General features: G+C 45.3%; 1 protein-coding gene across 4 annotated transcripts in view; it reads left to right on the top strand.

Annotated features, from left to right (window-relative positions):
• The window catches only part of tcf7 (transcription factor 7), a 139,926-nt gene that overhangs the window by 99,291 nt on the left and 13,216 nt on the right, over positions 1-27,419 (top strand). For 2 of the 4 annotated variants that reach the window (XM_083635470.1, XM_083635472.1), the window contains exons 6-10: positions 8,665-8,754; positions 11,393-11,509; positions 13,905-14,067; positions 21,165-21,272; positions 22,373-22,420. In XM_083635470.1, coding sequence (XP_083491596.1) covers positions 8,665-8,754; positions 11,393-11,509; positions 13,905-14,067; positions 21,165-21,272; positions 22,373-22,420 — 526 coding nt within the window. The remainder of the gene's footprint in view (positions 1-8,664; positions 8,755-11,392; positions 11,510-13,904; positions 14,068-21,164; positions 21,273-22,372; positions 22,421-27,419) is intronic. The other 2 variants (XM_083635471.1, XM_083635473.1) reach the window with 1 other exon arrangement.

The following is a 27,419-nucleotide window of genomic DNA, read 5'->3' as shown; positions in this document are numbered from 1 at the left end:
TTTGGCTCACAAATTTGGCTCAAACGTCAAAGTCTGGACAGGCATGGATGTCGACTGCTCACTTGTTTGGTGGAGGCGGTGCGGTCATTCTAATTATCACTAAGTTGACCAAGAGGCCAATCTCCCAAAAACCTTGGTGTATTCCTTTAACAGCCATCACCAATACCTTAACGGTTAAGGTAAGGTTACAGTAAGGTTAGGTTAAGGCTTAACCTAACCTTACTGTAACCTTTAACAGCCCTCACCAATACCTTAACCTAACCTTACTGTAACCTTTACTCCCACCCTCCAACTCTAACCTCCAACTCTCAAATGTTTCACTTTTCAAAATGTCACTTCCTCAAAGACACACACACACACACACACACACACACACACACACACACACACACACACACACTGACCTAGGCCAGCGCACCATACATCACATCTCATCTGGTGTCAACATGGAGTCAGGCTGGCTAACCCAAGGTCCCGTTGACATGGTAACCAGCTCATCCCATGCTCTGCCTTTATGAGTCTTGTCTAACCTGTCGCCTCTGGTCAGAACTGCAGGAATGTGGAACACTAGGACATTTAAAGGAGACATCAACTCAAACAGTACCTGAGAGCCACATTTGAGTAAAAGTACAGATATCTTACCCAAAAATTACTTTGGTAGAATTTAAAGTAACCTATGAGAATATTACTTGAGTAAAAGTCTCAAAGTATCTGATATTTACTGTACTTGAGTATCAAAAGTAATGTTCTGATATTAAATTGACTTAAGTATTGAAAGTAAAAGTACATGTAAATGCTGTTAATTGAAAAAAAGCAAGCAGTCATCGTCGATAAGTTAATAAAAATTGATAGAAAGTTGATAGAAATACCATCTAATCTGTTTAATCACACTATTATTTCCATCAGCTTGATTCTACTCATGTAATATCCATCTAACATGGCTGGGCTTGAGTGGAAATCTTCTTCTGAAGTTTTATAACGGTTGGCAAACAATATTATGTTGCATTACCACCACCAACTGGAATGGAGTGTGGATTAATGTAACTTGCAAGCAAGGAACACTGGTTCGCCAAACCTGCTTGCTTGCAGGCTAGGGTTGCCACGGTGTTGACATTTTCCCACCGGGTAATAAACACATGACAACACCGGTTTTACCGGTGACACCGTATAACAGAGATGCGCGGATGAGCTTTTATGCCATCCTAATCCATGTGTATGCATAAACCATCCGCCTGCCATCCATCCAAGCAAATGATTTTGTACTATTTATAGATCCGTGACCGCCAGGCACCCGCCATTTTAACTTACTGTTTCCGCTGCCGACCGTCCGTGCGATCATTGTAGTCCAGGTAAACTTGCATGCTGTTGGAGTCAGATGTCCAGCACTTCACTCGTCCTCATATAGCCTGCTACTACTGGATAGCTTTAGCTTTAGCTTTAGATCAAGACTGGATTGGCCTCATCATAGCGGAAAATACGAACGTGTCTTCTCTGCTATCAGCGGAGACTCCTGTTTAACGTTCTGGTGACATCATTCACCTTATATGGACCAAGAATATGAGGCATCCCATCGATGGTGACTGCATGTCGAATAGGGCTGTGAATCTTCACTGGCCTCACGATTCGATTCGATTACGATTCAGAGGGCTACGATTCGATTCGATAACGATTATCGATGCATCTCGATGCATCTCGATGCATCTTAAATCGATGCATCACTTTTTTTCCCGAATACATGATTTTTTTTCTCACTTTCTTTTTTCTCATTGTGTGGCTACTTTTAAAGTAAAAGTGCATTTGGAATTGCATTGTATTATGATCCATAATTAAAATAAACAACTGCATGTACTTCCATTATATTTTATTTGATTATATAATTTTTTTTTTTTTTTTTTTTTTTTTTAAATAATCGATTTTTGACATTTGTGAATCGATGCAGAATCGTGCAGGTCCGCATCGCGATGCATCTTATAATTGATTATTTTCGACACCCCTAATGTCTAATGTTTACAACTGCATTGGTCCTTTGGGGTCCTTTGCTTATATAGGCGGCTAAAAGTGCCTGACGGAAAAAATTGCTTATTATGTTCATAGCTGGGTAAGTCCCGCTAGCATTGATGCTAAGTTAGCATCGACTTTTAGCTGTGGTAAAGAGATGGCCCGCAGTGACAACATAATAAACACACAGGCTTAGCTAAGGGTCTTACCTACATGTGTATGATGGGGGCATAATTTGTGCTCATAACATGTATAACTAACGTTACTTGCTGGTCTAAGCAGAGATGATGAACAGTGCAGCGGCAGCCACACTGCAGCCCAGAGGGAGCGCTTGTAATTTACCCCGGCATGTGCTGAAACTGGCACAAGTGGGCAGAGTTTTTTCTTTCATTTCTTGCTCCATAAACATGAACGGTCTTACCGGTGGACATGTTATTTAATTGGTGTATGCCCCACCACTGTGTAACACCGGTGTAACACCGGTAACATCGACTACTTAGGGGAAATGTAGTGGAGTAAAAGTATGCATTTTATTTAGGAAATGTAGTGAAGTAAAAGTGAAGGTTGACAGAAATATAAATACTCAAGTAAAGTACAGATTCTACTAAAAAGTGGTAGTGTAATGAAGTATTACTACTTAGTTACATTACACTACTGCAAACTCAGCGTGTTATAGTCATTGAGATCTAGAGGCATGATAAAAACCCACAGCAGGCAAGCAGTCCCCCGTGAAATCACCAGGGAGAATTGATGAACTTACTTCTTATATGATCTTATCATGGTGCTTTGCAGGAGAGATCCACTTAAAGGGTAAAGAGACTGCATATGGCTTTAAACTGCATGGCAAGAAAATGTCTTGTAAAGGAGGGAAAAGAGTAATCTGGTGGAAGAAGTGAGGAAAAGTCACGTCATTTCATTTAATGCCTTCTAATATTCAACTTGCCCTGTTCTCCATTGGAACCGAAGTAACGTCTCAAATAAACTAGAAACTAAAGTAGGCGAGTTCACAAAGCAAAGCCTCGCTCCAACATCATATCATAGATGAGTGTGTGTTTGTCTCAGATTATACATTGTTTCCATTGTGGAAGTCCCTCAGCCTGCATCTATCGTGGATTCGATTTTTCCAAACAGTTCCTCCTGAGGGTGGAGCAGCAGTGTAGTGCAGAAAATAGTCCGGTGTGGGACCTCTGTACAGTCTGTAGTGGCCATCTGTAACATATTCCATCCTCGTATTGAATGGCTTCTCATTTCATTAACTCATAATGTCAGGCTTCCATTGATTTATGGATCAGCAACACACATCCATTTATTACAACCTATCTCAAATCCCCTCCAATAACACTTAAAGGCTTACATCAAATGTCATGGAGATTTGGAATGGAAGTGTGTGTGTGTGTGTGTGTGTGTGTGTGTGTGTGTGTGTGTGTGTGTGTGTGTGTGTGTGTGTGTGTGTGTGTGTGCGTGTGCGTGCGTTTGCGTGTGCGTGTGTGTGTGTGTGCGTGTGCGTGCGTGCGCTTGCGTGTGTGTGCGTGTGCGTTTGTGTGTGTGTGTGTGTGTGTGTGTGTGTGTGTGTGTGTGTGTGTGTGTATGCGCGTGCGTGCATGCACGTTTGCTTATGTATTTGCTTACATACTTCAACAGTGTTTCAACAGGACACTTAGCTGTCTCTCTCCAGACTTTTCCCATGTCTCGCAATTGTGATTCATAGACTTTCTTAGACAAGAGTAACTCACTGTGGATTTTCAATAGTATTATTAACAACTAATCTCCTCTAACCCAGATGATCTGCTTGTCTTGGCTCCTTGTGGTGTGTTTCTGTGTTGAGAAGGGGGCAGACAATGAATGGTTAAATGTCAAACAGTTGTCTTCCATTGTTTGGACCATGGCCTCCTGTCCCTCCAGGACCAGCTCCATCTGTCCCGTGGCTGGCTGGCTGGTGGGTTAGCACTTAGCAGCTAACCCCGTCAGCTGACGGGGGCGTCAGGACTTAACTGAAGAGGAGTATTGTGTTTCTCCCCCATGAGGAGGCAGCATTACAGTGAAGAATCCCTGCGGTGGCCCAGCGGGATGCTGCGATACTGTACTGTATCTATCTGAAGTTAAAGGGGCGTTAAGTAATCTGTAGTCCCGCTTGTAGAGACTATCTCCACACTTTGTTTAGCGCTGTACCAGCGCTGGAGAGAGTCTGGCTCCACCTACTCACATTCCCCTATAGGGAAAAAAAACACTCTGCCTTGTTTGCATTCCTTTAAACCAATCACAATCGTGGTCGGCGCTATGCCCAGCGATGGTGTCCTTGCGAAATAGCCTCGAGTGGGAACTTGTTTTGGTCGGACCAAATTGCTAAATCGAATGAGAAATGAAAATGCCACAGAAAACAGTAAAAACGTACGTCGAGCATGTCAAACTTTCCATTGTCAACATGTAGGTCTAGGTCATGTAGGTCTAAGTCGCAGGTTGTTGTTTCACGTAGTGACAGGTACTTTGAAAACACGCCAACGGCGGCCAATCAGAGCAGCGCCTCATTATCATGGCAAAATCACCCCTCAGAACAGTGCATAATTAATGAGGGGAGAAACTGAGAGGATGGAGAGGCTCCACAGAGCCTGAATTTGTGCGTTGTTGTTTTTTGCAACATAATTCATAACCTTATTTTAAAGACCACTGAGAAATGTTTTAAACAGCTAAAAAGAGCATTATATGGGCCCTTTAAGGCCGTTTGTGTCGCTATATAAGTATATGGTTGGCTTTTACTGAAAATAGGAGCAAAGCATGATAGCTATTTGCCACTGACGTTTTCAAACCCAACAGTGCTGACTGAACACGATGTCACTTTGCAGTCTTGTAATGACTTTGTAGTAATTTCTAGTCAAATGACAAGAATAATAGACACAAGGTCACGATTTCAGACGGACAAGCCCGTCTTTATTGTCACACGGTTACACATCAACACATGCACGGACGGCCACAAACACACACATGCTGACGGTGGCCGGTGAAATTTGTCCTCTGCATTTAACCCATCCTGGCTTGTCCTTTCCTCCGGGGGGCAGGCCAGGAGCAGTGGTCGCTTTTCTCGTACAGCGCCCGGGGACCAACTTCGGATGTTGTCGTCACTGGTCAGATGACGATGACGATCTGATCTTCTGCATGTTTTTAATGGGGGGGGGGGGGGGTTATATACGGAGGAACCCCCTGGGGGAGCACGGGGAGAACATGCAAACTCCACACAGACAGAAAGGCCCTTACGACGAGATACCCCACCTGGGCAGTAGGCACTGAGGATATGGGGGGGAACACAGCCACAGCGCTCACAGTGTCCCAGGCGAGAATCGAACTCAGGACCTTCTGACTGCGAGGCGACAGCTCTACCACTGAGCCACTGTGCCCCCTAGGTATGGGCCAGTACAATAGGGTGGGTTGCTCCGCCTCATGTGAGCGTGGAAACTTCCATTCCCAGCATTCCTCTGTCCAGCCAGGCCTTTCACACTGAGGAATGTCTGTCTGGCTGTCAGCGTCCAGTCGCGTCACTAAGAAGCTGCTGTCTGCAGACAGTTATTACGACAAAATGGAGGGGAGATGACAGTGTTTTGTGTCACGTTGTGTATTTGTCTGCGCGTGTGTGGTAACATCCTACTTGCTTGCGTGGACACATACATTTGCATCAGCACGTGAGCTTGAGGTTGTGTGTCAGTGTGTGCATGTTGTCGAGATTCTGTCAGTGTCTGCAGGTCCTGAAATAATCTTCAAATGTCTTCAATGACCTAAACTGGCCTAGAGAATCGTATTGATTTGAGTTAAATACAGCATTTTAAGTCTTACATTTGGTTTTAGAGGTCTTATAAATGTTGTGGTTCCTTAGTATGCGTGTGTGAGAAATCAACCTACATATACTCTGATATTCTGAGCTGGTCTGATCTCAACTATAAAGTCCCATTAAAAGGTGTGAAATCTTAAATTTAACTTGATAAAACTTCTGCTAAACTAAAGGCTAGGTCCACTGGATGATTTTAACACTGATTCTTCTAACACCAACTGGACTGGACCATCCCAACCGTGGGGGGTGGTGAGGGGGTTATCCTGTACAGTGAATTGTTCTGAGTCTGAGCGGCTCTGATCACAGTCAAGTTTAGTTCTGATTACCACATGATCGGTCCTCCAGGTTTAGACCCAGTCGTCCCTGGATCTGTCCCCAGCTGAGACTCTCTGCTCCCTGGCCTGATGTGTAGTGCTGCCTCCTGCATGGAGGATGGATGGAGAAGAGGGGGGGAATAGAGATGGGGAAGAGTGTGTGTGGGGGGGGATGGGTGAATATGATTGGAAAGGTGGGTCGGATGAAGGTGGGGAAACAACAACCCAGAAGGGTAAACGGGGGTTGTTAGTTAGACTGGAAGGTGGAAGGGGCTCTTCTACATATGAAAGGCTCCTGCTTACGTTCTCCTCCCCACCCACCTACCCCCCATGGTGTGTGTGCGTGCGTGCGTGCCGTGCACGTGTACATACGTACGTGTGTGTATGTGTATGTGTGTGTGTGTGTGTGTGTGTGTGTGTGTGTGTTAGCTTTTCTTTTCCCGTGAGGCCTTGTATTGACACACAGAGTCACAGCTGACTTCTCCACAGGGGTATCAGCATGCATCACAGCATCACAAGAGGTTGTGCAGCTCCACAGTCTGGATCATTAGATCACGTTGTGTGCAGATGCTTCCACAGGTGCAGAGGGTGTAAAGGAAGCATTAAGCCAGTGGTTCCCAACCTTAGGGTCGCGACCCTAAGTGGGGTCGCCTGGAATTCAAATAGGGTCGCCTGACATTTCTAAAACAAAAAACTAGCGAAGATGATTAGGGTCACTTGCGATTTTTTTGTTTTTGTTCTGAGTTTAAAGTCCCTGGAAACCAGAAATATTTCTTTATTATTTAGCATTTTGAGTTCATCACATCACAGGACCCTATGTTAATAAGCCACCAGCCAAATTTGAACGATGATGAACGTCGCAAAGTATATAAATTTAGGTTTGACAGTCATGGCAAAAGTCATGAGAATCAATTAGTTTTTAGAGTGTATTTTCTCCCGCGGACTGTGTGGGCGTGTCCTGTCTGCAGCAGGGAAATTTCTCTCTCCTTCTCTCTCTCTCGGAGAGAGAGGGAGATAAGGAGAGAGAGAGAAGGAAAGAGACATACATGGGGTGAGTGAGTGTGTGTGTGTGTGTGTGTGTGTGTGTGTGTGTGTGTGTGTGTGTGTGTTCGCGCGTTGCTCTGTGCATAGCGTACTGAGAGGAAGAGATCTCTGTTCTGCGAGTGCACAGCGCTACCGTGTGTGTGTGTGTGTGAGTAACCTCGCACACACTGCCTGCTCTCTCTCTCTCTCTCTCTCTCTCTCTCTCTCTCTCTCTCACTACTCCCAAGAGAGAGAGAGAGAGAGAGAGAGAGAGAGCGAGCAGGCAGATAGCGCTGACACACAGCAGCACACAGAGTGGGAGGGAGACAGACACTGAGCGAGCGCTGTCGGGCAAAGAATGGACAAAAGGAGAAGGGCAAGTTGCGCGCGTGTAGAAAGGTTATATAGAGCTTATGACGTCATAAGATTCTGCATTTGGGCACCTCGCGCACTGCTCTCTTCAATGAGGAAGTACCTTGTAGAATCTTGTAGAAAAGTGTCGATTTTAAGGCTTTGGGTTGAAAGTAATGTACCGTAAATTTCGGACTATAAGCCGCGGCTTTTTCCCCGTTTTTTGGCCCTGCGGCTTATATAACGGTGCGGCTTATCTATGGATTTTTTCGGGAAAAAAAAAAAAAAAAAAAAAAACGGAATTCTCTCTTCTTTAGCACTCTTTCTAACTATAAATCCACTTCTGTTTTAATTTCCTCTCTTGCCCTCTTTTCACCACACCGCGGACACTGTGTGCACTGTAAAAAAAAACACAGGTGGTGTTGTGTTATGTTGTTTTGTTGAAATGTTAATAAATGGGAGCTTCCTCAAACAGCCATCTCTTTCCCGACAATCCCCTCTGTGCATGAACCCTTACATATGGTAATTAAACATTAAAACACAATAAAAAAAAAAAAAAAAAAAACATTAAAACACCTGCGGCTTATAGTCCGGTGCGGCTTATATATGTAACAAACAGGCAATTTTGCTGCTGCGGCTTATACTCCGGTGCGGCTTATAGTGCGGAAATTACGGTATAATAATTTCGGAGGGACACAATTAGTAACATAAGACCCTAAATAACATAGTTAGAACGTTTTTGTGGATTTTGGTTTCCAGGGACTTTAAAGTGAAAGTGATAATCTCAAAATGTTCTGTTTTGTTCTCTTGGATGATGTCACTGATGATATTATCGATGGTGTACCGGAATTTGAATGTCTCGGGTCCCTAGATTTTTGTGACGTCAAAATCGGGTCACAAGCCAAAAAAGGTTGGGAACCGCTGCATTAAGCCATGGGGTTTCATCATAGACTATAGAGGCATGAAGCAAGTGATTTCAAAGTGATCTTAACTTAGACAAAACTGAACGGAATACACAGAATTTCACTGATTTTAAACGTGGAATTGAATTGACTAGAATTGAATTGAATTGAATTGGAAAAGCTGAATTTGCCTATGGGGATGAATGAAGTCTCTGAGCTGGCTGAACATCTGTCCCCCTTGTGTGCTGTGCGGAGGCAGGCAGGGCCAGCCTGTCTACCCCACCCTGTCCTCCTGTGGCTTCAGGCAGTCCTACCCCTCCAACCTGCCCAGCGCCTCCTCCTACTCCAGGTACCAGACCGAGCCGGGCCGTGCCGAGAGAAAGACGCTGGCTACGCTGTACAGTACATCAGCTCATGTTTACAGCACCTTCAAAACGGCTCAACCAGAGGTTCCATTGGACCTGGTACGCTCATGACATGAGCACGGGTTCAAGCCCTGTGTCAGCTGTCACTAGGCAGCTAACCCTAACCCTAACCTGTGTCAGCTGTCACTAGTCTGAGGCCGTGTGGATGTGCTGTAAACAGGAGCAAGCCAAACTGAGCCAAGCCGAGCTACTCGCTGCCGCAAAGGCCATCGCTATGCAGTGTTGCTCAGACATGAATCTTGCATCTGCCTGCACACACACACACACACACACACACACACACACACACACACACACACACACACACACACACACACACACACACAAACACACACACACACACACACACACACACACACACACCTTTAAACCCAGATCTTTTATTGTTTTGGTCAGTTGTTTTTCACACACACAACATCTCTCATTCATTCCCAAATGAGCGCCTCTTTCCCTTTCTTTTGTTGTGTTTTTTTTACTATTATGTCCTGTTGCTTTTTCCCCTGAATTGTGTATGTGATCCTGCTCCCTGCTCACATCCCTTACACCCTTACACTCCCTTACACACATGCAAATATTTCTGCTTCTCCATCACTTATGTATGATCCTGCCATGCTGTTCCATGCAGCAGGGCCAGCGAGAGTGTGTTTGTTTTGTGTGTCAGTGAGAGAGAGAGCTTGCATAAGTATGTATGTGCATAGCAATTCTCTCTCTCTCTCTCTCTCTCTCTCTCTCTCTCTCTCTCTCGCTCTCTCTCTCGCTCTCTCTCTTGTGCTGCTTGCTCAATTTGATTCTGGATTCTGTACCATAGCAAGACATTGTAGACACACACACAACATACAGTACATGGTAAGTCTTCCTGATCAGTGCTTGCGACAGAAATATGCTTCCCTGCTGCAAAGCTTTGCCAGTCCACCAGGTTCTCCAGTGGGTTTCAAACACAGCAGTGTGATGATATGACCGTTTCACTTCTACAAATCCTGGATATGATTTGTTTAATGGTGCCACAGGTGGGTTTTCCATATAGGATGAAATAATGAGTAAGTTTAGACAATCCCAGGAAGGCATTTGAAAGCTTACAGCAGTAGATGCCTCTTACACGCTACACCTTGCAGGTTAAAACTAATATTATTAATTGACCACAAATGGCCAGCAGCTTCCGTCTGTTGCCACTTCCTCATCAGCAGTGTCGGGAGTAACTATTACTAGTTACTGTAATTCTACTACTTTTTTGCAATAACTAGTAATCTAACCAATTACTTTTTTTAAATTGAATAACTCAATTGCAATTAATAACATTTAAAAGGGCTAGTTACTAGTTACTTGTTACTTGAATACGTGAAAATAACGGACAACTGCAGAGGATTATCCGCTTTATGATCATCAGGCCAAGTCTGGGGAGAATCGCCGCCTGCCACACGCTGCAGCCAAAGCCTCCAGGCTATAAGCCTCCCCAATAAGCTCATGTTCAAGTGTCCCATGCAGGTACACTGATAGATACAATACAATCTATCAGTATGTCTTCTTGTCCCACACTGTGCCACAGCAACACTAAAATAATATGTGCATTATTAACTGAATCCAAGCAGACTTTTAAAAGTAACACAAAAGTCACTTTCCCTAGTGACTTAATTACTTTTATTATGCAGTAATTTGTAAAGTAATTCAATTACTTTTTTGAGAGAAGTAACTACGGTACTAACCCTAATTACAAATTTCCAGTAACTTGCCCAACACTGCTCATCAGTCAGACTGTGTGTTGTGGCAGTTATATCTGTGAAGCAGCTGACAGAACCAGACATGGTAACCCACCTCACCACCAGCTATAATAACCTTATCTGAGGACGCGTGTCAAGCGTCCATCTTTCTCTTCTCTCTGTTGAATGGAGTTGTTTCAATAACAGCAGCAGACAGCTGAAAACGGCTGTCTCTTTAGATTTTAATGCAGACTTGAACCAGACTACACTGATAAAAGCAAAGCTTTATTGACAACATGTTCTTAGTGTGTTACCTGAATGAAGACCTCACAGCTAAACTGCTTGAGCTTGAGATATGAAAGAGGATTGTCTTTGCCTCCCAGCCTCTCCTTCAGCATGGCTAGGTCGCCCTCTAGTGTTGACAAGGGGTTACATTCTCACTGTGGCAAAATACACAGCAAAGTAAACAGCAGCCACCAGCTAAATGTTTCAAAATTGTACTAACTACACTAAAACTGTAGAACCAGATAGAAAACCTGTATTCAACTTCAGTCAGTCTTTTCTATTAAAAAATGCTTTTGGAGGCTATGAAATCCAACTTTGAGGCTACTAGCCACTGTGCCCAGCTGACCTAAATGAAGCATTTGTTGTTTGGCTTTTCACGCTTACAGGCTCATCGCTACCTCATAAACCTCACAACCGCTTCAGCTCTCCTCCTCCCTCCACGCTGCCACACACAGGTGACACTGTTTCCTGTGAATTGACCAAAGCCATCTGTCTCTCTCTACCCTCTCTCCCTCTGTCTCTGTACTCTCATTCTCTCTCTCTCTCTCTCTTTCTCTCTCTCTCTCTCTCTCTCTCTTCTCAGGTTCTCTCACAGTCTGATGCTGGGCCCATCTGGGATGCACCCCACAGGGATTCCCCACCCGGCCATAGTGCCCCCTACAGGCAAACAGGAGCATGACCACTATGACAGGATGTACGCGTAAGTGGCTTTTTCCCCATCGCACTATGTATCACGTCGCACTCCGTCTCTTGTCTCACTATAGCCCTTTTCCCACATGCGCTTTGTACCGCAAAATGACCGGAACGTGGTCTAATGCCTGCAAGTGAGAAAGGCGCCGTGCCGGTATAAGCGCGACCCCGTCGTCCCCGACATTTCACCACTTTCGACCAAGTCAGAAGAGCGGTATGCTCTTAAGGGGACGCAAGTGGAAACGGGTGCAGTCATTTTCCGCGACAGCGGTCCTTCAATCATGGGCGAGGAGTAGCCTACACACGTTGCTTAATGTTCCAGCGGGCATAATCTAATCATTCGCGCACATTAAAGCAAACTGGCGAAATTATCTTGTGATAGCCTAATAAGAGCAGTAGCCTATGTCAGCTTGCTGATTTCCGAAGGCAACCCCGGACACATCAAACGAAGCCAGTCTGCTTTCTCTACATACATACAAGCGTTGAGCAGCTTGCAAGCCTTTCTCGCTGTGTCTGTCTGTGGCTGCTGCTCTCGAGCAGACAGGGGAGGGGGTAAATCGGCTGTGTTGATTACGCTGGCGGCTTGACGCTGCTCTTAAGTCAAACGAGTGTGATTTATTGTGTGACAACTGACAAGCGAACTTATTTCGAGTTTTGCCGACCCCCCAAATAAGCTCCCCCTTCCCCCCGCCCCCCCCAACATACAGGTAAATTCGCTGATAGATTCCCACATGCGCGAGCCGAAGTGTGAAGGGAAATGTCCGATATTGACTTACAGGTAATTTTCCGGTATGCATGTGGGAAAAGGGCTTTTGTCTCTCTCCTCCTGTCTCCTCTTCACCTCTCTCCTCCTCTCCCCTGTCTCCTCTCCTCCTCTCTCCTGTCTCCTCTCCTCCTCTCTCCTCTCCTCCTCCCTCTTGTCTCCTCTCCTCCTCTCTCCTGTCTCCTCTCCTCCTCTCTCCTGTCTCCTCTCCTCCTCTTTCCTATCTCCTCTTTTCCTGTCTCTCTTCTCTCCTGTCTCATCTCCTCCTCTCTCCTCTTCTCCTCTCTCCTGTCTCCTCTCCTCCTGTCACTCCTGTCTCCTCTCCTCCTCTCTCCTGTCTCATATCCTCCTGTCTCCTCTCCTCCTCTCTCCTGTCTCATCTCCTTCTCTCTCCTGTCTCCTTTCCTCCTCTCGCTGTCTCTTCTCCTCCTCTATCCTGTCTCCTCTCCTCCTCTATCCTGTCTCCTCTCCTCCTCTATCCTGTCTCCTCTCCTCCTCTATCCTGTCTTCTCTCCTCCTCTATCCTGTCTCGTCTCCTCCTGTCTCCTGTCTCGTCTCCTCCTTCCTGTTTCATCACTCCATCCCACCTCTCCTCTCATGCCTGTCATTCCCCATCTCCTCTTTCAATGCTCAGCAATTGTCAACTCTTAGATATTCAACTCTGTTCTGGCTGTGTAGTTATATTTGTATACCAATGTATACTCTGTTTACCATTCCAACTTGTGGACAGCTTTTTTCCCCCTTTGCAGTGTTCAAAATATGTTGTGCGATATCCTCGTTATCTGTATATATTTGGGTTTATTCTTCTATTATTGACTTCTAGAGTTCCATCAATTATGTACATCTTCAATGCTGATGCTGATACTAATGTTTAAAGGTCCCAATTCGTGCAGCTGTAACCTCTTAAAAACGTGTGTCTCTGGTCCATAAAACATGATTCTGGATTAATTTGTCGAAAATATAGCAACCCCGTTTGTTGTGACGGAGTTCTCACTTCCTCATCTCGTCGCTTCCCAAGAATGGTCTGTTTCTATAATATATTCAGAACTAACAGTTCCCATTGGCCGCTGAGGGAGAGCCCGCCCCAGGCTCCCAGCGGCCAATCAGATTAGCGTCTGTGGACCAGCACGCTAGGTTGCGAGCTATTGCTAACTTAACAGTTACTACGCTAAAGAGGACATCTCAAAATGCCTAGACTTACCGAATGCACCTCCGCAGTTGCTGGATCACGTACAGTTGGCGTCGCTCCAGCTAGAAGTGTTAATTTTGTGGCTATAGACAAAATGGTGCAGGTAGCTTGTGTGAGAGAGACCCACGCAGTATGCTTGAGGACCATCGTGACGTCCCGATACCCCGTCTGGGGAAACGAAGCGTTTGGGGGTGTGGCTTGAAGGAGACTGCAGGGGGAAGCTGGATAGGGACAAATCCAACTGTGGCAGTTCTGAGGTTGTGACCACTCATTACAGGGAGGGCTGACAGCAGTATATATGCATGTACAAGTAAAAACAGCTTTTGCATGGAATGGGACCTTTAATGTGACCAAGGTAAGCAACCCATCGAGGCAAATTCATTGTACGTGACCCCCCTGCCCCCCCTCTCTCTCCATCTCTCTCTCTTTCTCTCTCTCCTCCCCTCCCCCCAGGAAGCCCCAGGTGGAGGCTAAGCGGGAGAAGGAGCCTAAGAAGCCGGTGATCAAGAAGCCGCTGAACGCCTTCATGCTTTACATGAAGGAGATGAGGGCAAAGGTCATCGCAGAGTGCACACTGAAGGAGAGTGCCGCCATCAACCAGATACTCGGCCGGAGGGTGAGACGCCGTGAACACACACAATCACACACACACACACACACACACACACACACACACACACACACACACACACGTGTGCACAAACATCCAAAGTAGAGCTGCAGTCATTAGTAGATTCATTGATTAGTCGATGAACAGAAAATGTATCTCCAACTATTTTTACAATCACTTAATTGTTTAGACCAGCGGTTCCCATCTTTTTCGACTCATGACCCACCCCACCTTTGCGGTCCACATCTGACCTCAACAGTACAGATAACGTGTTCTGAGAGCTTCTTCTTTTTTCAATAACAGGAGCTGTCCATCAGCACCACACAGAAATCAGAAACTAAAAGTGAGGAAATGTCTGCAATAGGCTAATTAACGGATAATTGATTACAAATTTAATGACGGTATCATTCAACAATGGAAAAATGCATTCTCATACATAATAATAATAATTACTTATTACTTACTACAACGGAAAGGATGCTGGCGCGCTTGGCTGCCGCTTCTCCCTCCAAAAGTTTGAATTAGTTTGTTTTCTCTGCAATCGTTTTGATTTGATTCAGATTTAAAAATACTACCTCTCGATCTGCCTTAACAATCGTTTGCCCACAACGGATTACTCTGCTATCTACCTGGACTACCAACACAATCTACTGCCCTCCTTCTACTTCATCTGGCTAACGTTAACGTTACAACTTCACCGCTTAGGCACTCACCTGTGTCTGCCGGACTTCATCCACCACTGCAACTGCAAGCTGGAAGGTAGACCCCGGACAGGCCACCACCTGTCTCGGTGCGGTTAGCCCTCACTGGCTAGGACCGCTGCCTTCTACCTCGAGCCAAACTAGCTCCCCTCAGCTTCCAACCTGGGCCTAGGCCGGCTCGTTTCTCCATCTGCCATGCTGTGGTTGGTCTTGTTTTATCTGCTGTCAATTTGTCTGTCACAGCCATCATCCACCTCCACCACCTGTCCCAGCTCTGTTTCGGCCATGGCGTTACGCTACACAGCCATGCAACTCATCCGGCTAAATCATCTGCCTCCTATGGAATCCATCACGTCAATAAAAACTCTTCTTCTACATCGCCACCGTTACATCCATAGAGGCTCCCGCCGCAAGTTTATTTATAAATCCACCAGCATAAACACCATCCCATCTCTATGGTCCGAAAACAGCTCCCGCACTTCCTCATTACGTCACCACAACAACACGTCACGCCATCAGAACAACCCCCACGTGAATGCTTTCAACTTCCGCCCATTACCCACTTCCTCTACGTCAACTTCAAAACAAAAGCACCTGAAACCCACCCTGTTCAACACAAGATCCCTCAACAATATCCCCCTGGCCAAAGCACCACAGCCCATTCAAACTCAACCACTTCTGAAAGTTGCTCTGTTTAACGCCCGGTCCATAAATAACAAGGGCCTCATTGTAAATGAATTCATAACTGACAATAATCTGGACTTTCTGAGCATAACCGAAACATGGCAAAAACCTCAAGAATATTTCTCACTCAACCAGACCACACCCCCCGGACAATCCTACATGGATAAACCTCGCCACCATAAGCTCGTGGTGGTATTGCCACAATTCATCGACAAAACATCAGAACAACTGCAATAACCCTCTCCTCTTTTGAACACCTTGTTTTTAAACTATCTGGTCCTAAACCGCTGGTCTTTGCAGTCATTTACCGCCCCCCCAAACCTAACCCTGCCTTTCCCTCAGAACTGTCAGAGTTCCTCACACAACTCTGTGCCATCTCTCCATCTGTTCTGTTACTTGGTGGTTTCAAAATACTGTACATGTTGACTCTACTGACTCCAAATCCGCTACTGAACTCCTGGACATTCTCAACTTTTTCAATATCACCCAACATGTAGATTTTCCCACCCACAACAAAGGACACACTCTGGATCTGATCTGCACCTCCAGCATCTCCATCAACAGCTATGACCTCACCATCTCTGACCATCTCGCCATCACCCTGGACATTCTCATCCCCACCCCCCTCGTGAAACAGAAGCGCTCCATAACCTTCCGGAACTTTAAATCCATCCACCCCACCTCCCTTTCCCCCCTATTGGTCGACACCGTCCCTGACCCCGCCCTCATCCAGAACTCCCCCCCCACTGAACTAGTCAACACCTACAACCACACTCTCACCTCCTGTCTCAACCAACTCGCTCCCTTAAAAAACAAATCGGTCTCCTTCACTCACTCCGCCCCCTGGTACACTGACCATCTCCATCATCTCAAATCCAAGGGCCGCCAGCTTGAACGGCTAGCAAATAAAACCGGTCTCACTGTCCATAAAGATGCCTACAAACTCCATCAACAGCACTACAAGGAAGCCCTCAACAATGCACGCTCCTCCCACTACTCCTCTGTCATACAATCTGGCAGCAACAACCCAAGGACACTTTTCTCCACCATAAGCAAACTCCTCAAGCCCATGGACACCATCTCCATTCTCCAACTCCTTTACTGTCAGTCAATGTGACTCATTTCTCTCCCACTTTCAAAGTAAAATTGACACAATACACACCCAACTGGCTAATTCCTCCACCTCCACTGTCTCTGATCCGGAACCCGACCTCCCCCCACCTCCAAATCAACCACTCTCATCCTTCTCTGAAATCACAGCATCTGATCTATCCACCATCATGACTGGCATGAAATCTTCAACCTGCATCCTGGACCCCATCCCCTCCTCCTTAGTCAAGGCCTGCCTCCCCTCACTCTCTCCTCTGATAACTACTGTTATAAACTCCTCTCTGTCCACTGGCCTTGTCCCCCCTGCCCTGAAACTCGCTGCCATTACCCCGTTACTAAAAAAGAACGGACTAAATCCTGACAACCTCAACAACTTCCGACCCATCTCCAACCTCCCATTCCTGTCAAAGATCTTAGAACGAGCTGTTGCCTCTCAGTTAATATCTCACCTTAAATCCAATAACCTCTATGAAACCTTTCAATCCGGTTTTCGCTCCAGACACAGTACAGAAACTGCTCTATTAACGGTCACCAATGACATTCTCCTATCTGCTGACTCTGGTTCCCTCTCCATCCTCATCCTCCTTGACCTCAGCGCTGCCTTCAACACCATCAACCACTCCATCCTCATCTCTCGCCTCCAGTCCACCATTGGGATCACAGGCACTGCCCTCTCCTGGATCAAATCATATCTCTCTGACAGACTCCATTTCATCTACATCAACAACTCCCAATCACCCACTGCCCCAGTCCCTCACGGTGTCCCCCAGGGTTCAGTACTTGGTCCCCTACTGTTCATCATCTACATGCTACCACTTGGACAGATCCTCCGCAAACATGGCCTCCGGTTCCACTGTTAAGGCTGCTTTATGCTCACCATGCCATGAAGGGCGCGGGGGTGGAGCGAGGGCCGGACGCGTCAAATTACATAAATGTGTTGGGCGTGGTTGGGCGCTACCTCCGTAAGGCGCCCACCGTGTACCTAAAGATCTTTCTCACAGCGCGACCTCCGCACGGCTTCTCTCCAAACATGGCCGCTTTCAAGCCACTGAGCCCTGAACACTGAGCTGTGTTTTCACCACATTTCTTGACCCATGTGGTAGGCTAAACTTTAATTTGCAACTGTTAGTTTTTAGTCATTTCACCAAGTGTGTTGTGTTGAGAGCATGAGAGAGATTAAAAGCAGCACAGAGTAGGCTATCAGGGCTGAGAACTGAAACGGCTTTCAGTAAAAACAAGTTTGGTGATTCATTCATGTGCTGATGTATGGTCGTTTGAGAGTGAAAGCACACTCAGTACTGCACATAATAGCGTTTCATTGCGACTTTTCACGGGCTGTTCTCGCTATTACCATTGAACAATACATGCTGATCACTTGGCTGATCACTTCTGAGTATAAAAGCATCTGCCCCAGCGCGAGGTCCGCACGGTGACTCGCGGAGACTCGCGGAGCTCCACCCCACGGAGCTTGCTTGAGTATAATGAGCCCTTTACACTGACGACACACAGCTCTATCTTTCCACCAAGACCATCACCGCCGACACCCACTCCACCCTCACCACCTGCCTTTCTGATATTAAAATCTGGATGCAAAAAAACTTTCTGAAACTCAACTGTAACAAATCTGAGATCATTATCATTGGCCCAAATTCCCTGACCCGCTCCACCCAGGATTTTTCACTTACCATTGACGCCTCCATTGTCACCCCCTCCAACCACGTCCGCAACCTTGGTATCATCAGAATCAGAATCAGAATCACTTTTATTGCCACAGTATGCAAGTTACATATGAGGAATTTGTCTTAGTGTCTGTATGCAGCATAGCGGTCACATCAATATACAGAGATAAGAAGTAGGAAGATAACTAAAGACAATCGCAAAGTTGCAAGTGCAATCAAATTGAGTAAATATATACAATATGTACATGAGTGGTGAAGTGTTCTGTGGATGATAAATATGAATTTACGTTGGATTTACATGAGATTTACAGACCGAGTTAAATAAGAGTTTACATTGAATGTACATGAAATTTACAGGCTAAATTAAATAGGCATTCATGTGCAGGGAATTTACATGAATTTACAGTCCCAGTTAGACAGGCATTAAATTAGATATGAGTTCCAGTTTTATGGGGGGGCGGGGTTCAGTTGAGTTTAGGAGGAGGTAGTGAGTTTGTGAGTGGGGGGGGGGGGGGGGGGGGTTGTTGGTGAGGTCCTTGGCGGAAGGGGTTTACGGGGCTTGTTGGTGAGGCTGATGGCGGTTGGGAAGAAGCTGGTCTTGTGGCGGGTGGTTCTGGTCTTGGCAGACCTCAGTCTCTTGCCGTGGGGGAGTGTCTTAAAGAGTTTGTGGCCAGGGTGGGAGGGGTCAGCCATGATCTTGCGAGACCGCTTCAGTGTCCTGGCTGCGTGCAGGTCCTGGAGGGATGGCAGGTTGCATCCGATTATTTCTCAGCGCAGCGGATGATGTGCTGAAGTCTGTTGATGTCTTTGAGAGTGGCAGCAGCATACCAGACGGTGATGGAGGAGGTGAGGATGGACTCAACGATGGAGGTGTAGAAGTGCACCATCGTGGCCTTTGGCACTTTGAATTCCTTCAGCTGCCGCACAAAGTACATCCTCTGCTGTGCCTTCTTGGTTCCCATTTTAGGTCCTGGCTGATCCCCAGCCTGGCTGGTCCCCAGGAAGCGGAAGGACTCCACAGTGTTGACTGGGGAGTCACCCAGGGTGATGGGGGAAGGTGGGGCTTTGTTCTTCCTGTAATCCACAATCATCTCCATTATTTTTTAAGCATTTAACACCAGGTTGTTTTGACTGCACCAAGTCACCAGATGGTCAACTTCCTGTATCTGTATTTGTACCGACTCATCTCCGTCTGTGATGAGCCCTATGAGGGTGGTATCGTCTGCGAACTTCAGGAGCTTGACGGACTGGTGACTGGAGGTGCAGGTGATCATTCTTGACCCCACCCTCTCCTTCCAAACGCATGTCAACCAGATCACCAAAACCGCCTTCTTTCACCTTAGGAACATTGCCCGTCTACGCCCCTCACTATCCTTCTCTGCTGCTGAAACACTGACCCATGCATTCATCACATTCCGACTGGACTACTGCAACAGCATCCTTTATGGCACACCCTCCAAAATCGTCAATAAATTACAATACGTCCAAAACTGTCTCACCTTTCTTATTTCTTATTTCTTTATTTTTCTCTATTAAAGTTGTTTTTGTGTGTGTATTGTAAAGCATCTTTGAGCACTAGGAAAAGCGCTATATAAATCAGATGTATTATTATTATTATTATTACTTTCTCTCTCTGTCTCTCTCTTTCTCTCTCCCTCTCTCCCCATGAAGATCGTAATGCACATGATTTGGCAGCCCACTTGCAAAACCTTCATGAGATTCAAATTCAAGATTCAAGATTTTTATTGTCACTCCATGGTACAAGTATCACGTGTGAAATTCTTGTGCTGTGGACTCCGTTTACAACATAGTACAAATGTAGGCATATGAGTGCAAAAACAACAAGAGACACAACAAGCAATAAGGCATGAGGTTGGGGATGGCTGGTTTAGACACATTTTTAAGAAAAAAAAATAGTAAAATTATCTCGTTCCATCTTCTAAAACATTTTCTGGTTTCTTTAGTCTTCTATGACAGTACACCTGGGTATCTTTGGGTTGTGGACTGTTGGTCAGGACAAAAGAAGACATTTGAGGACGACATCTTGGGCTTTGGGGTGATCAACATTTTTCACCATTTTGTGACATTTTAAACGACAAATCGATTAGTCGAGAAAATAATCGACAGATTACTCAATGAAAATAATCTTGAGTTGCAGACACAAATATCATACAGACACACACTTTCATGCTTACATTCAGTCATATGGGGTACAGTGTAACTAACACACACGCGCACACAGACTAATCCCCTATCTTGGTCAGTCTGTAATTTCACACATGAGGAACATGAGAGAGCTGTGGTAATGTGAACTGCTGCCATGTGACCCGTCCCTTCTGCTCAGCTCTGCACTGCTGGGATCAAAACACTGACCGGCAGACAGTTTAGGAATGAACTTGTGAATTCAAATTCGGCTGAGCAACTGGAAACAGAATTACATTCTGTTCCCCAGGGGAACTGGGGGGATTATCATGATCCTCCCACGTGCTATGTCCTGCCGGTGATACTCCTTGCTGTCAGGTGAAAAGAAGCGGCTGGCACATGTATCAGAGGAAGCATGTGCTAGTTTACAACTCTCCCCAGATCAGCAGAGGGGGTGGAGCAACGACCAGGATGGCAGGGGGAATTGGCCATGTACAATTGGGGAGAAAACCCCCCCAAAAAACTACGAAAAAAATGTGGGGGTGGTGGGGGGTAACAAAAAGCAAGGTTTTCACCCGACGGCAATGATTCATAGGCCAACAGCAATGTGCGACATCTAGGTCTGAACAATAATAATCTCTCCTTCTGCGTGTGCGTGTGTGTGTGTGTGTGTGTGTGTGTGTGTGTGTGTGTGTGTGTGTGTGTGTGTGTGTGTGTGTGTGTGTGTGTGTGTGTGTGTGTGTGTGTGTGTGTGTGTGTGTGTGTGTGTGTGTGTGTGTGTCTCCAGTGGCATGCGCTGACCCGTGAGGAACAGGCCAAGTACTATGAGTTGGCCAGGAAGGAGAGACAGCTCCACATGCAGCTCTACCCCAGCTGGTCTGCCAGGGACAACTATGTAAGACCTCCTATTCCTCCTCATCTTCCTTTTCCTCTCTTACTCTAGACTGGCTTCCCGCTGCTCATGCAATTTCTGGAATATCATGGAATTTTTAGAGAGGTGTTTTCCAAACAGGGAAAGACAGGTAATTTGATCAATTATCTGGTGAAGTTGGCTGTTTTCCTCCATAAACCCAGCTGTTTACCGCTTTACAACTTTTAAACAACATTCAACAAACCTGAAAGGAATACACTTTTTAGGTCATGGAGTTTCATATCAGGGCCACAGCGGGAGTCCTTTCTAGAGTAAAGAAGTCATTGGGTTGCTCTGAAACTGAAACAACTGCTCCTCTAAATGTGTCCAAAATGGAATAAATCCTGATATTGTGATACTTTTTGATTGATAATTGGCAAATATCACACACAAGGATGTACCTTTTTTAATTATTACAGTCAGTCAATGAGTCTGAAGATGTTATTACGTTATCTGGAGACTGATTAGAGCACATTAACATGTTTAGAGGGACATTTTAGTACAATTTGACAAGTTATTACAGTATTCAACATTTACTATATAATCAGCTGATATACGCCCCAACATAGACATAGACATGAGATTTGCTAAGTGATACAAATTGTAATTGGCAGCAATTGCATCTTGAAAATGTCAAAAGCTGTGTAAACGTAAAAAAAAAACATCAATTGATTCAATTGGTCATTTTGATTATTTTCTTTTACTTTCAAAACCTACAAATGCTAAAATTTTTAATTATGAAACCAGGCCAACCACTTGACTTCTTTGCCCCCCTTGACTTGCTATGAAACTAAGAGTTAAGGCGGGGTTTGACAAGTGCACTCCATTTCTCATTGTACATCTCCCTCCAGACCTGAAGAAGTAGCCTTACCTCGCTTATTCTTCCTAGCTCCTGCCTCCACACCCCCGCATGATCATTGGCTCCCAGGCCTGTCAGTCAAATGGGACACACTCCTATTGCATGAAATGATTTCAGTTAGTTTTGCCGTATACCAGAGTTGACCAGGCATAATGTCTCTGTATGGATAATGTATCTGGGCTGCTGTGTGCCTCTGACTTGTCAGTTTGCTGTTGAACTCTTGCAGGAGGCGGGCCTTAGCGGGGTCGCAGGGGAAAAGAGTAAAGCTGATTGGGTAGGGACTCGTCTTATGGTGGATTTATGCCTCTGTGATGAAAAGAATATGAGTATGTGGAGAGCTGCACGAAAACGGGTTGTGGGCATTTCTGTGCAGAGTTTGCATGCAGCTTCCAACAGATTTTCACTGTGCCCTGTCTCGCACGTCAGTCTCACAAACAGCGCACAGGCAAGAGTGGTTGTCTCTCAGCAGGAGGTGGTCGTGTGATGGGTCAGCTATAGATGCATTCTGAATAGAAACGCAAAAGAAAAAAGCTGCATGTTGCTGCTGGGCTGTTAGACTACACCTCGTCCAACACTGAATCACACAGAGGTATAAATCAACCTTTACTAACAGAGCAGGGTCGCATGGCTGGCCTCGCCACTCACTGGCACCGTTTATTTTGTAACCCCATTAAAATACAGCACCTTTGTTTCCCTCATTAATATTCAATTAGACAACAACAACATAATATGTGGTATGAGTTGTTATTGTACCAAAAACTATTAACACTGCAAGAGGGGCTGTTTATAGGTTTAGCTGTAATGGGTAAATAGGGTTGTAATATCCAGAAAGTATTCAGTCAAGATCAGGTGAATGAAAAGTTCTTTGGTGGTAACAGAAGCTGCTTAAACCAGCGTGGGGTCCTGGAGGGTGTTCCAGGGGGTTCAACTTAAACCATGAAACCGTTATTTCTTTTACAAGATGTTAAGACATTTAGAGAATGTAGAAGAATGACTGTTTTTGGTCATAGTTTCACTGTTATCTCTCAAACTACAATACAGATATGATAGAGAGGAAATTCTGGATAAAATCAAACCTAACAATAAAAGCATCCTCGGGTCTGAGAGACAGAATCTCATCAAATAGGGGTCCGTGGCCGGTGGCCCTAATGGGAACTATATGAGGCTCCTTGATATGAAAAGGGTGGAGAATCCCTGCAGTAAGGAGGACAGTGGGAAGCGGTTAAAACTCTCCTGTGTGACTGTCTGTGTATGTGACTGGGCTGAGCTGTGCAGAGCGATGGGCAGGATATAGTGAAGTTATGGTGACACTTTACTCGCACTGTGGTTTATAACACATTCATAACAGCTGAACACGCGCTTCATAACAGCTACATGTCACATTCATGCACACTAATTAAGTGCTAATGTCAACTTGCATTTATTTTTCACCTAATTCCAATGCCATTTCTGACAAAACATGCCAATTTATAGAGCAGATTTCTTTTTAAATAAAATTATTATTATGATATCATGAATGTGTTACAAATCGGAGTTCTAGTAAATAATCTGTGTAGCGACTATTTCCATATGCATGGAGCTTATAGCTCATTCTATTCTAGTTCTGTTGTGTGCAACTTGGCAAGGAATGGATGGATGTTATGGCTTTAAGACTTTTAGCTAACTCACCCAGGCATAGTGCTCGCTGTCAGTTAGCTAACTCACCCAGGAATAGTGCTTGCTGACAGTTCGCTAACTCACTCAGGCATAGTGGCTTGCTGACAGTTAGCTAACTCACCCAGGCATAGTGGCTTGCTGACAGTTACAGTGGGTGATCTGTTCATATTTAACCACCGGGATGCTGGGCAGGTAACTTTTTGCCATCTCTTAACCTTTTCCTAAAATCTATTTTTAACAACGATGCATTAATACTTTCTGCCAACAAAGGGGACACTGTGCCCCTTTTAACTCCTCCTGAATTAACCTTGTGATCAATTGGCACTTTCCTTTCAAACTGGCAGTGAAGGATTTCACGGTTGAGTGACGTGCCGAGTTGTCGACATTCCATTTAAACAGTCGGTAAACCAGCCAGGGTTAGCTCTAGCCAGGCTAGCCATTGTTAGCAATAACAGCTGATAACAATGCATTTCGCTGTATTTTGCTCATACAAACACTGCAGCAACATGTCCACACAGATAGAAGTTAGACCGTGCTGTGTGTGTACAGCTGATTTAATGAGACGCAAACAAGACAGAAGTGCTAATAAACAGTATTTACTACGATTTTAACTACTATTGATGCGCAGAGCAGCCATCTTGGATTTTTGAGGTCGGGGCTGCTGAGGCTCCTATGAGTTTGGGAGAGAAACGAGCACTGGTGACGTCACCGTCGGGGCTCATGACCTTTGAACCGTCACATTCCCATTTCCCAGTTTTAAAGGAATGGGCCAATACTACCAAGACCCCCATCCTGCATCTAACCTGCAGCAGTACTGCAGTGTCCAAAGCTTATGTTCCCCCCAAAGAAGGTTTGGGGTGAATAGGGCTGGGCGATATGGACAAAATCAAATGTCACAATATATTTTGACCAAATACCTCTATATCGATATTGTTGCGACAGTATTGTAGGGATTGTTGCTATCACAAAATATTTACACAATGAGATTTTTGATATGTAATCATAAGTAATGGGTAGTGTAGAAGTAAAAAGCACTCGCATACCAACGCGGACCCCCCAATTCCTGGCAGCGGTACTTCTGGCTCGGTCAGACGTTACTACAGAAACAAGTGGCCGTGTCTGTGGGTGGGAAGCCCTCGTCGCGTATGAGTTCTGGTCGCTGCACAAGCGCCTCCTCTGGTCGGTCGGGGCGTCTGTTCGGGGGGAGGATGGGGAGTGAACTGGGGGAAAGGCATGATCCTCCCACGCACTACGTCCTACCAGTGAAACGCCTCGCTGTCAGGTGAAAAGAAGCGGCTGGTGGCTGCATCAGAGGTAACATAATCAGAGGGGGTAGAGTAACGACCAGGACAGGGAATTGGCCAAGTACAATTGGGCAGAAAATGGGGGGAGGGGGTTTGTGGGACTAAAACAATTTGGTTAGTTCAGAAAAGTACATGACTTTTCAGTAATGCAGCCTTTAAAACCAGGAAAAGACAACACTTATGACACATCATGATATTATGATATCTAGTGTCATATCACAATATTGATATCATTTTGATATATTGCCCAGCCTGATGTTGCTCCAGATATTCCTCTGAGGCTGAGCAACAGAGTGCAGAAACACAGCAAGCAGCAACACAAAGAGCATGCAACACAAAGAGCATGCAACACAAAGAGCATGCAACACAAAGAGCATGCAACACAAAGAGCATGCAACACAAAGAGCATGCAACACAAAGAGCATGCAACACAAAGAGCATGCAACACAAGCAGCATGCAACACAAAGAGCATGCAACACAAAGAGCATGCAACACAAAGAGCATGCAACACAAAGAGCATGCAACACAAAGAGCATGCAACACAAAGAGCATGCAACACAAGCAGCATGCAACACAAAGAGCATGCAACACAAAGAGCATGCAACACAAAGAGCATGCAACACAAAGAGCATGCAACACAAGCAGCATGCAACACAAAGAGCATGCAACACAAAGAGCATGCAACACAAAGAGCATGCAACACAAAGAGCATGCAACACAAAGAGCATGCAACACAAGCAGCATGCAACACAAAGAGCATGCAACACAAAGAGCATGCAACACAAAGAGCATGCAACACAAAGAGCATGCAACACAAAGAGCATGCAACACAAAGAGCATGCAACACAAAGAGCATGCAACACAAAGAGCATGCAACACAAAGAGCATGCAACACAAGCAGCATGCAACACAAAGAGCATGCAACACAAAGAGCATGCAACACAAGCAGCATGCAACACAAAGAGCATGCAACACAAAGAGCATGCAACACAAAGAGCATGCAACACAAGCAGCATGCAACACAAAGAGCAAATCCTGCGCAAACTACAGACACACGTTTGAAATAATGTCAGCTCCGTCCTCAAGTAAACCCCAACACCCCTTCCTTCTCCACCTGAGACTGCAAAACCAGAACAGTCACCGGACCCACGAGCAAAACAGGAAGTGAAGTTCCACATGTCGCCCACGCAACTGTGGGGGGTTTCTCCTCCGAGTCAAAAACACATGTACAAAAACAGACACACACACACATACGCCCACAGACACATTGCCTCAGAGCGCTGGATTTGCAGGTAGTAGTTGTTGTAAACCACACAGACGATGCTGAGAGTGAGCTGAGGAGGGCAGACACTGTAGTGTAGGCGTTGATTTCTCTACCCACTTCCTTCATCTCGCCATTCTCACCCCAAAATATGAGACGAATACACTTCACCATCTGTGTTAACAACTCTTGATGCTGACGTTCACATCAACAGTCTCACATTACAGTCTACAGTACCTGGAGATGGGCAGCATGGGTACACAAAGACGAGTTACTAGATGTTTAAAAAGATCAGCACAAGAATATGTCAAAAAGCCTTTATTCGGTACTACAGTAGTTAACTCATAGTTTAGGATGCAGTGGTTCTCAAACCTTTTCATGTCAAGGAACCCCTAAACTTACACAAATTAGACCACGGACCCCCATTTGATAAGACTTTGTCCCAGGGTCCCCCCATCTGATAAGATTTCTACTTTTAGATGTTTTATTACAGAAAGTGTATGACCAGAATAGTTATACATTATTGTGTTACTTATGGTTGGAATGATAGTGAAAATGAATTATTCCCCTTTTTGCTGGGGACTCCCTGGAAACCTCTCAAGGACCCTTGGGGGTCCTCGGACCCCACTGTGAGAACCACTGTAGACAAGCAGAATAAAGGCTTTTTTGACAGATGTGTATGGATTATGGAGTGCATCAGATCTCTATTTTCCACGATTACCACCCATTTATATCCAAAGAGCACCAATCCCTGATTGAGAGCTTAGCTTTATACTAACACTTTGCAACATAACCTCCTATCTGTTCTACATGTAGTATGCTTAGCTTTATACTAACACTTTGAAACATAACCTCCTATCTGTTCTACATGAAGTATGCTTAGCTTTATACTAACATTTTGCAATGTAATTATCTTTTTGTTTTATTTTTGTTGTTCTTGTTTCTATAAAGCATCGAAGACCTGACCCAAAACTGTCCTGCACTTTGCATGTTTTGCATATCCTCAGTTCTAAATATTGTTCTGACTTTACATTTTGGGACCAGGCATCAT

Source organism: Poromitra crassiceps (genome assembly GCF_964638095.1).
Source record: "Poromitra crassiceps genome assembly, chromosome: 1".
Taxonomy (NCBI): domain Eukaryota; kingdom Metazoa; phylum Chordata; class Actinopteri; order Beryciformes; family Melamphaidae; genus Poromitra; species Poromitra crassiceps.
Note: the sequence above shows the minus strand (reverse complement) of the source record. Positions and strands in the feature narration are given on the sequence as shown.